The following is a 12,500-nucleotide window of genomic DNA, read 5'->3' as shown; positions in this document are numbered from 1 at the left end:
GTAAAGGAATTCCACATTACCATTTTCGAGTTTTAAACTCGTGATTAAATAAAGATTTCCCCTAAACACCCTAAAATAACGTGACAGGTCCCTTAAAGCAATTGTCTATAAAATTTTAAATACATGAAAAATTCAGGTGCATGGTTTCAGCAGGATTCGAACCCATGACTTCCCCATGACCAAATTCCTATTTTGGGCGACAGCAGTCCAATGGTTTTAATATTTGACCAAGGATGCTGTTTTTCTGACGTGCAAAATTTAGGATATGATTTAATCAGAACTGAGAAATATTTGTAACATATAATTCCGGTGGGTTTTTTTGTATCAGTTTGTGATCGGAACGAGCTGCAGAGCAGATGATTGCACTAAGGAATACGGCCCGTTTATCATAGCGCACCTAATCTTAGGTATATTAAGAGGTATTTGTTTTTAATCCTTCATCTTTTCTCAGCACTCTGATTGAAGACAACTGAAAAGAATACATTTTCTCTGGTTGATTAGTCTAGAAGTTTGGCATTGATCTTCAGTAACCTAGCAGCCGATGTGAACTTGAATAAAATCTCTGATCCATCAAGTGTTCCCACGCATACCTGCCGACAAGACTAAGATTTTCGTTTAGTTGAGAATTATACCATTCCATTCGAATAGTCGAGGTTCTCGCAATTTTTCATCAATTTATCAGCGGCTCGAACTCTTTTTGGCGCTGCGAAGAAGAATTAACGAAACTTTAGCAAGAGGACAAGAAGTTGTTAATGGAATCCCTTATTCGTGGGGGACACGAGGAGCCGGTGCAGAGTCAACATGCTGACGAAATCAAAGCCTTGCGGGCAAAAATACAACACAGCATCAACAATGACGTGCAGATCCGAAGAACGGACGACGACTTCTTCTTACTGTTTTTGCGCGCGTGTGATTTCAATGTGAATGCATCCTTTGAACTTTGGTGCAATTATAATCAATTTCGTGCCAGAAATTGTGATATTTATGAGAATTTATCTGCTTGGCAACTTCATCACGTTATCGAAGACGGGTGTCCTTGTGTTTTACCATACAGCAATCAGAATGGCGCAAAATTCATGGTTATTTTTGCAGGCTGCTGGGACACGGAAAGCTACGGCAAAGCGGATATTTTGACTGCCTTAATTTTGAGTATGGAACGCTTGATCGAAGACAGCGAGGCTCAAAGGAGTGGAATAATTGTAATAACTGATTTTTCGGGTTGGACTGCGTCGCACGCATCTCAGTTGTCCGTATCTTTCATTCGTCAGATTTGCTGTATATTCCAGGTAAGCCTGTCCGCTGGCCGACTGGTCTTTCTTGATCTGTTAACAAGGTCCATGACTGCCTTTGTAAGTAAAGGAACGTCGCAACCTGATAGAACAATTGAGCTTCTGTAAAGAAGTCAAAAAAGGTTTTGAAAATTCAAGTCTGGATTTTTCGCAATTTTTTATACTGACGTTGTTTCTTTAACTGCGATGGTCTCTTGCTTACAAATTCGTTTCATTTCCGTGGTTCCGATATAAGACTTCCATACCTTCTTTTCATTAGTGCGTATCTTTATCCTTAACGCTGTGATTTATTCATTGAAGCATGTCCACACGACAGGGATAAATAAATACTCCTGTTTAATTAATCTGTAGAACCAGCCTCTTCTGCTGGCATCCCCCAAGTTTCTTTTCTTGGGTTTCATATGGCAAGACGGGGCCGCTTTTCTTCTATTTCAAGATACCAACTATCAAAAAGCCTTAATATGAAATGGAAAATTAAACCTTTTCTTCGCTTTTTTTGATCATCCCATTGTTTTTTTCGTGGGTTCAATTTCCACCCTGGTCAGAGTTTTCTCTGTCCTTGCGTGGGCCTATTTCCATTAGTAGGGCTAACGCTCACATGGTTCATATGGGGTAGAAAACTAGCACTTCACATTACTCTCTAATCAGTCAATTCCATTGTTTCTAAGCTTCGCAAAAAGGCTCGGCAGTTTTCGACCAACCAGTTAGTACCAGCTGAGTTCAAGTACGGGGCAAATTTTTGCGCTGTAACTGACTTTTGTAAAAAATCTTTCCCGCAGAATCACTACCCCGCAAGATTTCTTGGACTCCATTTTGTGAACGAACCATGGTACATTAAGGCTGGACTGAACGTACTGAAACCTTTTATCGAGGAAAAGGTGTGGAAACGGGTAAGTGTCAGTCATCTTGCGGAGGAGCCCCTGGGTAACGTGCCCACCCTCTTGGCCTTTCCAGTCTCATCCCCGCCAATTTAATTTCCCTTCGTTCCACAGTTACTCGGTCTTTCCTCCAATTAGAAGCCTGGTCCCAGGCTGCACGCTTCTGGGGATTTTAAACATCGTAGAGGTTATGGGATCAAATCCCGTCGAAGCCTGAAATCCCATAATGCTTCTTTCTGCAATTCAAATTTCTTTCATAGAACCTCGTCATACAAATATATGTTATCTTTATCATTCGCGCCATCAACCTCAACAATGTCATCGTCAGTACGATCATCTCATTATCGCGAGTGTAAAATGTTGCGCGAGTTGACTCTTTAAAAAAGATTGTATCCAGACTTTCAGTTACGCTTTAAAATATGTAAAGATTTTACGTGAGCTAATTCCATCTTTCATATTCCGATGTTTTCTTTAGATTCACTTTCACGGGAACAACTTAGCGGCCCTTCATGATTATTGTCACCCAGACAATCTGCCTGCAGAATTTGGAGGAAATAAGCCAGCCGTAAACCGTGAATACTGGGCACGACTACTGCTTAATTCTAGGAGGGAAAACGGATGTTACGTGCAAGGAGAAAATCCATTGAAATGCGTGGAAGAGTCAAGCGGACATGATCGCGAGGTTTTGGACATTCCTCATGTGATAAACATGTGACGAGCAAGAGTATCGGAGTAACGTTCTGGGCCCGGTTGTTCGAGCGTAATCTTTTGTTTAATAGACCTTATTCATAAATGGCGGCCAATTTATAATTCTTTTGTCGAAGTGCAAATTAGCCTACCAAGCCTCGATACCATACAGTGAATTGAAAAGAATTTTTGCTCTAAAATGAGGCTTGGTAGGCTAATTTGCACGTGTACAAAAGAATTATAAATGTGACCGCCACTTATGAATACGGTCTATGTTCTCAACTTTTGCTTATATTTGTTTTTCAGGATTGACTTCCTGTAATGTAATTGCATGTACGTTTTGCCGAATATTAGCGTTGAACAGAATTTGGGAGTAGAGAAATAAACTCCTTGGTTAATTTTTAATCTGGGATTAGCGTTAATCGGCTTTTGAACAACCGGGCCCTGATGGCAGGCAATCCATACGAGGCATCAGAAGGCACCAGTCACAATAACAAGCAGTGGAAAAAGGGAAGGGCGCGCGGGGGGGGGGGGGGGGGGGGGGGGGGGGGGGCAGGCAGTCAACACTAAACACGGATGACACAAAAATGACTGGGGAATTGTGGAAGCGTGCGCTTAAGATGGGAAACCGCTGACCACTCCCCCGTTTTTGTCCCTGACTTTGCTATTGCATTTAACTACATGAAGGCCAACGGGTGACGGTGTATGACTGGGAACGAGGATGTTAGTTCTCTTCCCTTGTACCATAGTAATAGAAGCCCGTTTGAGAGTTGAGCAATAAATTAAAAAAGGTTGTTTTGCTATTCAAACAATTACTTTATTGAACAAACAACGCGTCAAAAAGTGAACGATATAAAGCAGGTCTAATTTTCTCACATTGCTGGGCGTTTTCCCCTGAAACAAAGGTAACATAAATAAGGTTACAACTAAATACATTAAATAGTTCAGTTTCTTTCAACGCGACAGCCATTACATAGGCTTGTGAAGAAACCATCCAGCAAGTAATTGCCACTAAGTGCTGGATTGCACCTCATTTGCACCTCATTAAAAAACAAAGCAGCACATTTTATCATGCTTCGTTTATTTTAAAAACTATTTTTTCACGACCCGCACTTCACTCCAAACTGACCATATACAAGTAACCTTATACTATAGTTCAAAAAAGGCAATTCAGTATGCACGAGCATGGTATATTCCCACGTTGTTGTGTTGTTTTTTGGTTGAGTTTACGCTCCACAAGGAGCGTGAACAAGTAGCGTAAACTCGAACCGTTTTCTTCTTTGAACGACTTCTTCGCTGCTCGTGTACTTAAAAAACCTCCTGTACCATAACTCGGTATGTGCACACGATCGTCTTTTCACGTGGCGTCACGGTGTTCCTCGACAATGGAACGGCGGCCATGTTGGTGTCCCCAACTAATCCTCCGGGAATTGAGCTCTATTATCATGCAAACGATTCTTTTGTTTCGATGATGAAAAACAAACACTCTATACATGAACCAGCTGTGAAATATATATCAAGTGGACACAAAGAACCTTTGATAAACTAGAAAATCACACCTGCCACCACAAGACAACTAGAAAATAATACAAGAAATGGAATGGACTGTAACAATAGTCACGTTACCAGCTCACCTGCGGGCTGCAATGCTGCTCAGGAGACTGTTGCCGCCAAGGAATGTCAGTCCACCAATCACAGCCAAGATTTTAAGAGTGGTAAACATGTTCTGCGAGTGAAAGAGAGGCATTTACATCCACGCCATCACAATCACATGTTCGTTGAATGGTCATATATACCACATTTCTCGCAAAAGTACCACATTTAGACTTACCAGACTGATGAAGAAACCGTAATATAGAACAAATATTGCTGGAAAAGAACAAGAAAAATAATTAACGCAAAAAAAGATAACGAGTAAAAGCACAATTCACTTAGGCAATGGTATGTTTTAAACGTGGCGAATGAATGGAATGACAAATCTGTGATGATATGAATAAACCAAATTCTATTGGAGATATCTTTCGAAAACTGGACCGAAATGGCTCCAGCTCCCCGCTGGACGTTCAAAAAGGGACAGCAAATAAGTAAATGCGACACTGGTGCTTATTTCTTTTATTGAGCTGACTCATTTGTACAGACAAAATCTTGCAGCATACAATTTTTTTTTTTTTTTTTTTGCAGCATACAAGCTCTCTCTTTGATTTTGCAACTAACTAAATCACAGAGCTTGGGCTACCTGTGGAAAAACCAGGGAAAATATCGGCGAGTTGGAAACTCGAGTACGTCCATGTCAAAACGAAAATTTAATAATTTTAGAGATCGTGGCCCACAGATTTTCTTTGGTTTTGCTTGACGAACACGACCATTTAACAACAACACCACCAAACATAATTTGTACCGATATAATTAACTATTTTTCTATAAGTGCGCGTTGGATATGAGATGGGAAATAGCCAACGAGGCACGTATTATAACCAGTCTCGTATCCAACAAGCGCGAATGGAATAATTGTAAAAACGAACGATAAAATAGATGAAATCCGACGTTTCGGAGTAGTCATGACTCCATTATCAAGGAAAAATTATATCAGATGATGCAAATTACACGCGAAGAATTAATAAAGGTGCGAAGATTATAAAAATACTTTCGCACGAGTGGAGTCTGATTGCACGTTGATGTTTGGCTTTAAAGCTCTTATGAAAAGCATTTCGTGCACTAAAGAGTCGAATTTGTTTCTGCATTTCTTAAGCACTTCGAAACGCTTTAGCATGCAGGTCCTGAGGCATCGTCCCGTGCACATTCTTGTACAGTGTTTGGCAGTGGCGGAGGATTGTTGTTTATGCCCTTTTACTCGATTATAATATTTACATAATCGTGTAAAAAGACACAACCAACAATCTTCCGTCATTGCCAAACACTACAAGAATGTGGACGGGATGATGCCTCAGGACCTGCATGCTAAAGCGTTTCGAAGTGCTTAAGAAATGCAGACACAAATTTGACTGTTTAGTGCACGAAATGCTTTTCATAAGAGCTTTAAAACCAAATCCCAACGTGCAATCAGACTCCATTCTGTAATTTGTATTACATGTACCTGATAGAATTTTTCCTTGATGATGGAGTAATGACTACTCCGAAACGCCGGATTTTATCTTTTTATCGTTCGTTTTTACAGTTTTATGCTTAAAGAAATATCTTTAAAGGGAATAATTGTTCTAGTAAACTCCAAAAGTTTAGGAAGTACGAAAGACGAGCGAAAAAAGCACAAATCCGAGCGAAATCGAAAAAACTTGATGAGAAGTGATCCGATGTTGTGTGTAATACCTTGTGGTCAGACAGACGCAGGCTCATCAAAAAAATCTTTCTTTCCTTTTCGCGTACTTACAAACGTCGGAATTGATTCAAACTTTCCACTAACACGTTTTTTTATTTTGCTTTATTCAGAGAGAAGTTCGCTTTCCGGCGAAAAAAACTTGTAGCTTAGCAACGCTTAGCGCAATCATTTACCATATAAGGATTAGCTGATAGCCACATTGAGTGAACCAATCAGAGCACGAGAAATGCATCAACCGAGGTTGAAAATTGAAGAAATATACAGCTATTTTGAGAAACGTTGTCGGAAAAAGTGCACGCGACAATCCTGAAAGGTATTGTGGGTGATTTTAAGTGCACTGTTTTTCAAAAAAATTTAAAAGAATCGTACGGGAGGCCACTGATATATGTTTGCGAGTGCTGAAGGAAAGTAACAAAAGTAGGTTCGACAGCTACAGTCGTTAGCAACAGTGTATTGATCATATCCCATATTACCTTTCGGGATTGTCGCGTGCACTTTATTCTTGACAAGCTTTCTCGAAATAGGTGTATATAATCAGTACGAGCTGCCTGGAATAACCATAAGAGCTAAAAGCAGATGCAACGCCATATTGGACGAGCAAGTAGAAGACCTGGGTCGAGTGACAAAACGCAGAGAGGCCAAAGATTCCTGCAACATGGCGAGTGGAATTCCCGCACTGCAAGAAGCAGATCAGAGACTTTATTGCTCATCAAAGTTAATGTCCTTTCACTTACCTCCCAATCCAAGGTGAAAAACGATTCCACCAAGAGAAAACGGAAAATTAGAAATATTTGCTCCAAGCTTCATCCACTGTAAACAAGGCACAAAATTTGGACTTTTAAAAAAAAAATCCATTGCACTTTACAGAGTACCCCTGACCATATCTACTGCAAGATCACTGAAAACAGCTTTGTAATGGCCACTTTAAATAAGGGGGGACATCTCCTCTCCCGGAAAGCAAAAATGTCATCTCATATTAAGTCAAGAAATCTCAGAGTTACGAGAAGTCTCGGTGGAGATAAGATGATTGATGTAGCATCTTCTGAACAGTTCAGCCTAATTTGGGTAAAAAGGAACCCTTCAAGCCAAACACAATTCAAACAGAATGATGCAATTTTTTTTTTACTCTTCATTTCCTCCTTGGATATTTATTCGCTGAAGGCGAGGTGAATATCACTGAGCCTGAGGTCACGACGACAAAACGGCTGGTGGCCATTTTGAAAAAAAAAACCGCTTGGGTGATTATCGCGTATTGTTATATACCTAGACTTTCGCTCAACAAAACGAGCACTGTGATTGGTTGACTCTTGGTCACGTGGCCCTGATAAAATTCAAATGTATACCGACCGGGATACAATCCCGCAGTTGTTGCCCGCTCCGAATGTTTTGCTGCGATGGTTGCAGAAAAAGTCTTTAATTTATAACAAAGCACTTAACGTCTGGTCCCTCGGGAAACTAGTTGGTTTTGTTTTCCCTCGAGTCCTGATGTTTCCCTCGACTTCGTCTCGGGAAACATGAGGACTCTCAGGAAAGCAAAACTAACTGTTTCCTTCGGGACCAAACATTAAGTGTATAATAATCACCTCAAGTGCAACCAATCAGCGCAGAGATTTTTCATTGATCACCTTCGTATGTAATTATACTAAGGAAGATTATTATCTCAGAAACTAGTTGCTTGGCAACGGGTGAAGGGACAACTGAAAAATCAGAGTCCAGGAGCCCGTTTCTCGAAAGTCCCGAAAACTTTTCGCAACCGAAAAGCCATTTGTGGAACTGCCAACCACTTATTTTGGAAAGCCGATCTTTTAACATGTGTTGAAGGTAACAAAAAGAAAAATGACTGAAGTTTGAACTTAAATCCTCTCCGTTCTTGAGATACAAAGGGAAGTATGACACCCGAAAATGGCCCGTAAAGTTTCGGGCGGGGACTTTCGAAAACGGGCCCCTGGACTACAACCTCGTAACACCGGTCGGATGCTCTTCTTATTGAGCTACTAAAACTCTTGTAAAGTGACGCTATGATCCCTCGCAGTTATGAACGCAATTTTAGCATTTGCGTAGAGAAGCCTGAAAATTTCAGGACTTCAACGGGGTTTGAACCCGTGACGTCGCGATGCCGGTGCGACGCTCTAACCAACTGAACTCTGAAGACACTCATGTTAGAAGCTGGCAAAAGGCCAGTTTCGTATTCTAACGGTTGGACTGGATCTAGCATGAAATGGAGGCTAATGCGGGCAAATTAATTTGCATTTGAAAAGATTTGCCCGCATTAGCCTCCATTCCATGCTAGATCCAGTCCAGCCGTGAGAATTCGAAAATGGTCTATTTGTGGTGTAAAATGTTCCAGTGATGAATGAACAACAAAACGAAATGATTTTTTAAATGAATCATATATTAAACTGCGGATATGAAATCAAGTGAGCGATGATTGTCCCGTCCTGGGTTAGATTCCCTGGAGGGGTTCAAAGAAGTTTTTCCACGTGGGCGCTCCAAAAATAAATGATTTAATCATTTTATCGAGAGTTTCAACTGGTGCAAGCGCTAAATATCCGGAAAAAAGTTGAAAGCACATGTTTTCGAGTCACGTCATACTGCCTTGACTCCCAAACAGACAGATGCTGAGGTTTAAGCTTTCAATTGTCGTACATGTAAATAACCCGACGTTGAGTATCGCCCAAATGTACTGCTAAAAGTACAATCTAAAATCCTGGACAAAATTGTTGAGCCATTTTTTACTTCCTTCTCCATACCTAAACAAATTGTTTCCATGAAGAAAATCTCCATCTCCCTCCAAACAATGTTGAGGGACAGGTCGGTTATTTCCGCTTCTCCACAAACAACACTGTCATGGGTGGGCAAGGGGGAAGGGTACCGTTGGGCCTTTGTTGTAATAATAGAGACCTTTAGATCGGAAGACGAGAACGACTACGAGTACGAATACGAGCTTCCGTACTGAGCCCGCGCACTTCGAAAAATGTCGGCCTCCACACTTTACGCGCATGTTCAGTATGGAAAACTCGTTCTCGTTAGTCATCCTCGTCCTCAAACCAAACTTGGGGAAAAGTCTCAACGGTTTTTGTCCAGGATTGTAGAAGCTATGGTTCTCTAACTTACCACGACAAGCATAATGACGAGTGGAAGAAAAATGAGGACAGTAAAAGCTGTCGAGACTGCCTTGGGAGGACGCTTCTCAGGAACACGGAACATATGCTAAAATAAACCAGAAAGAAAGCATAAATCCTCAGTGATAACTCAATAGGATGCTAGCATTGCTTGCCAAGATACATGTAGTTGACATGGAACATACATGATATTACATATTAGTATAACAGTACCTCAATTTCTGGTCTGGACGTGTACATATTTTCTTTGTCCTTGGATGGTTTTGCTGACTCGTCGGCAAATGTCAATGACAGCACACCCTGCACGACAATAACCATGTTGTGGTTAACAAAGTCTAGCTTCCGATCGGATATTTCATTAGATGAAGGGTAACATCACGTATCACGAAATAACGAGATGATCTCTTTGCGTTGATGACTTGGGGATACTCGGCAAAATTCCGAGTGCCCGAGTGCAAGAGTCGAACCTACAACCTTCTGATTACTAGTTCGGATGCTCTACCACTCAAAGAAGCTACGCCTTGGTCATTATACACTCAACAGAATATCGCGTTTCTGATTGGCTCATGACGAATGCATAAATAGGTTATAGCGTGTAATGCGGAAGTTGCTATGGAAACACAGCAATGGGGTAATTTTGTTGAGTATAATTTATGATAACTAAAAAGTTGCATGAACTTTTTCGTGCATTTCGTGATTTATGGTCACTCGTGAAAGTTTCTGAAAGTTCTCAAGCTGCAGAACTTTCAAAACATCATCATCATTATCAGTAGCAGTAGCAGCAGTAGTAATGCTCTGTTTAGCATTGACGACGTGCACTTTGCTATCAAGTCAGTTCACCAGCATTTCATTTTCATGATACCAAAGAAACAATTTTAAAATGATAATAATAATAATAATAATAATAATAATAATAATAATATGGTTATAAAAACCAACTGACAGGAGACAACCAGTTAATTTACAAAATAGAGTTGACTTCGGTAACACTAAAGATGCAACTGCAACTAGATGCAAAATGGGTTTCTAATGCCCTGGCCACTGGACCAGGCTGCCAGCTTTGTGGCGAAATCTGTTCTTGGTTGGATTTTATTAATCACAAGCCCTATATCAAAAACATTCCTTAATTCCACATGGCTTTGAAGAACCCCAAATGCTGTAGGAGACCATTGCATGCTGTACTGTGGTAATTCCACTGTAATTTTTACTGTAATTAACTTGACGACTTGACGTAATTCCACCATCATCTGTTATCATTTAAAGATACTTACCACTGTCCACTCAAATGGGTTCTGGATAACAGCATCCCCGACAAGGAGTTCCTTTGAATGAGAAAAAGGCAATATTAACATACACATACTTGATGCCCACTTGTCACAGCTAAGAATTTCAAGATTAAATACTTCAATGAATTTGAGGCAAAATATACAATTCTTTTTGCTCACCATCTTGTACTTTCCAGAAAGAGAACCAAAGGAATCCTTTGCAGTTGCTCCAACATCCTAACAAAGAGAAAAACATTCAATAATAATTATTGCAACCACTCTTACTCATCATACTGTACTTGTGAAAAATGTCCCGACATGTTTAGAGCATAATAATTATAAATGAAATGGGGAATTTTGGCAATCAAAAGAACACCCTGAATCATCAAAATCAAAGTGTCTATCACCTCAACAAACTTTTCCACTTATTTATTCTCCAAAATCATCCCAAACACATTGTGTAGTTTTGAGAACTTTTTTTGGTTGAAAACTCACTTTTTATTTGCTTTGAAAGACTGAAAATGTGGTCACAGTTTGATTCATGATGGAGCATAAAAAAAAGTAAATGGATCGATACTGAGTTGACATCACTATCACTTTGCATCGCTGTACTTTTTTTTAATAGAAAACTCACTTTTATTGCTGTGATGTACTTTTTTTTATTGAAAACTCACTTTTTATTATTTTGAAAGACTGGAAACCTGGTCACAGTTTGATTCATGACCGAGCAATAACGGGGAAATGGATTCGATACTGGGTTCACGTCACAAATCACTTTGCATCATTGTTTTCAAAGAACTACATGTATCATACTGTAAAGCAGTCTGTGACCCATTCCTCTTCCTTGTACAGTCATAGATCAAATTACAACAAGTTTTGCCACTTTTTTGGACAAACTCACCAAATCAAACTTGAATACTTTGCTTGGTTCAGGTTCGGCGACAAAGAAGATTTCTTGTTTTGTCTTCTCATTTGTGAGTCTGACAAAAGCTTGATGGGGAGTGAACAGATCCCCAGAGGACACACTCTTCAGTGAAAACTTCATAACAACTTTCTGGTGATAATCAGCTTCGATAATGGTGGTAATGGCTGCGGGATACTGCACGCTGTTAAAAGAAATGGTTCACAATAACGATGACGACGACGACAATGACGATACAGTTAAAGGTGTCCATGTAAAAGTGGCACATTAAATCTCTCCTTCAGAGGGTGAGGGAAAGATGAAGGGCAAATGGACCATGCATGTACCGGTAGCCGTAAATACAGTGTATGCATTTCAACAATCATTTCCCTGTGATTTTGCTAAAAGTGCTTAGATGCCAAACACTGACACCTCATGGCCCATGCATTTATGAAATACATGTAGCTGCTTTTTATCTGAGTTTGAGGGTTAAACTGAAAAATGACTTTATTTACTAAAATAACATTTTTATTATAAAATGTTAATCAGGTATGCCATTTTCACAACAGCATTAAAATCACCTGACAGTCTTGGATTTGATATTCTGCTCCTTGTCAACTATTGATAGTTCCACATCTTCAACATTCACCTTGGTGACAACTTTCACTTTAACCTAAAATGACCTGAAGCTAATTAACAAGAACCAAAAGCAGGCCTTTGTAGTTCAAAAAAAGGATAACTATGTACCTTTGAATAACTGAGGCCTGATAAATCACTACTGAATTAAAGTGCTATCCACCCTGTCAATAGCAATGACCAGGTACAGCTGTAGACACAAACTTTAAAATGCTACGCAGTTGCTCGTCTTCACTATTATTTTTTTTACTTTAACACACAACAGGGAAATAAAAAGAGGTTACTGTAGCTGCTGGCAAAAATCCCTAGTGACCATCATAGATCTGCCAATTTTCCCAAATCACCCAGTATATTATGTGTGCTTCAAATGCAGTCACCTCTCCTGAAA

General features: G+C 40.0%; 2 protein-coding genes across 2 annotated transcripts in view; one reads left to right on the top strand and one right to left on the bottom strand.

Annotated features, from left to right (window-relative positions):
• Positions 1-3,657, top strand: part of LOC138004484 (clavesin-1-like) — a 4,024-nt gene extending 367 nt beyond the window's left edge. The window contains exons 1-3 of the mRNA XM_068851013.1: positions 1-1,286; positions 2,069-2,179; positions 2,643-3,657. The exon at positions 1-1,286 is cut by the window's left edge and continues 367 nt beyond it. Of these exons, the coding sequence (XP_068707114.1) occupies positions 753-1,286; positions 2,069-2,179; positions 2,643-2,882 (885 nt within the window). The 5' untranslated portion in view covers positions 1-752 and the 3' untranslated portion in view covers positions 2,883-3,657. The remainder of the gene's footprint in view (positions 1,287-2,068; positions 2,180-2,642) is intronic.
• LOC138004481 (dolichyl-diphosphooligosaccharide--protein glycosyltransferase subunit 2-like) overlaps positions 3,647-12,500 on the bottom strand; it is a 28,480-nt gene continuing 19,626 nt past the window's right edge. The window contains exons 14-23 of the mRNA XM_068851010.1: positions 12,058-12,149; positions 11,477-11,681; positions 10,756-10,812; positions 10,582-10,632; positions 9,524-9,610; positions 9,303-9,398; positions 6,923-6,998; positions 4,686-4,723; positions 4,489-4,580; positions 3,647-3,748 (exon numbers count right to left, since the gene is read on the bottom strand). Of these exons, the coding sequence (XP_068707111.1) occupies positions 3,727-3,748; positions 4,489-4,580; positions 4,686-4,723; positions 6,923-6,998; positions 9,303-9,398; positions 9,524-9,610; positions 10,582-10,632; positions 10,756-10,812; positions 11,477-11,681; positions 12,058-12,149 (816 nt within the window). The 3' untranslated portion in view covers positions 3,647-3,726. The remainder of the gene's footprint in view (positions 3,749-4,488; positions 4,581-4,685; positions 4,724-6,922; positions 6,999-9,302; positions 9,399-9,523; positions 9,611-10,581; positions 10,633-10,755; positions 10,813-11,476; positions 11,682-12,057; positions 12,150-12,500) is intronic.

This window comes from Montipora foliosa, chromosome 5, assembly GCF_036669935.1.
Source record: "Montipora foliosa isolate CH-2021 chromosome 5, ASM3666993v2, whole genome shotgun sequence".
NCBI classification, from domain to species: Eukaryota; Metazoa; Cnidaria; class Anthozoa; order Scleractinia; family Acroporidae; genus Montipora; species Montipora foliosa.
The sequence above is the reverse complement of the archived record's forward strand: the minus strand, read 5'-3'. Positions and strand labels throughout refer to the sequence as shown.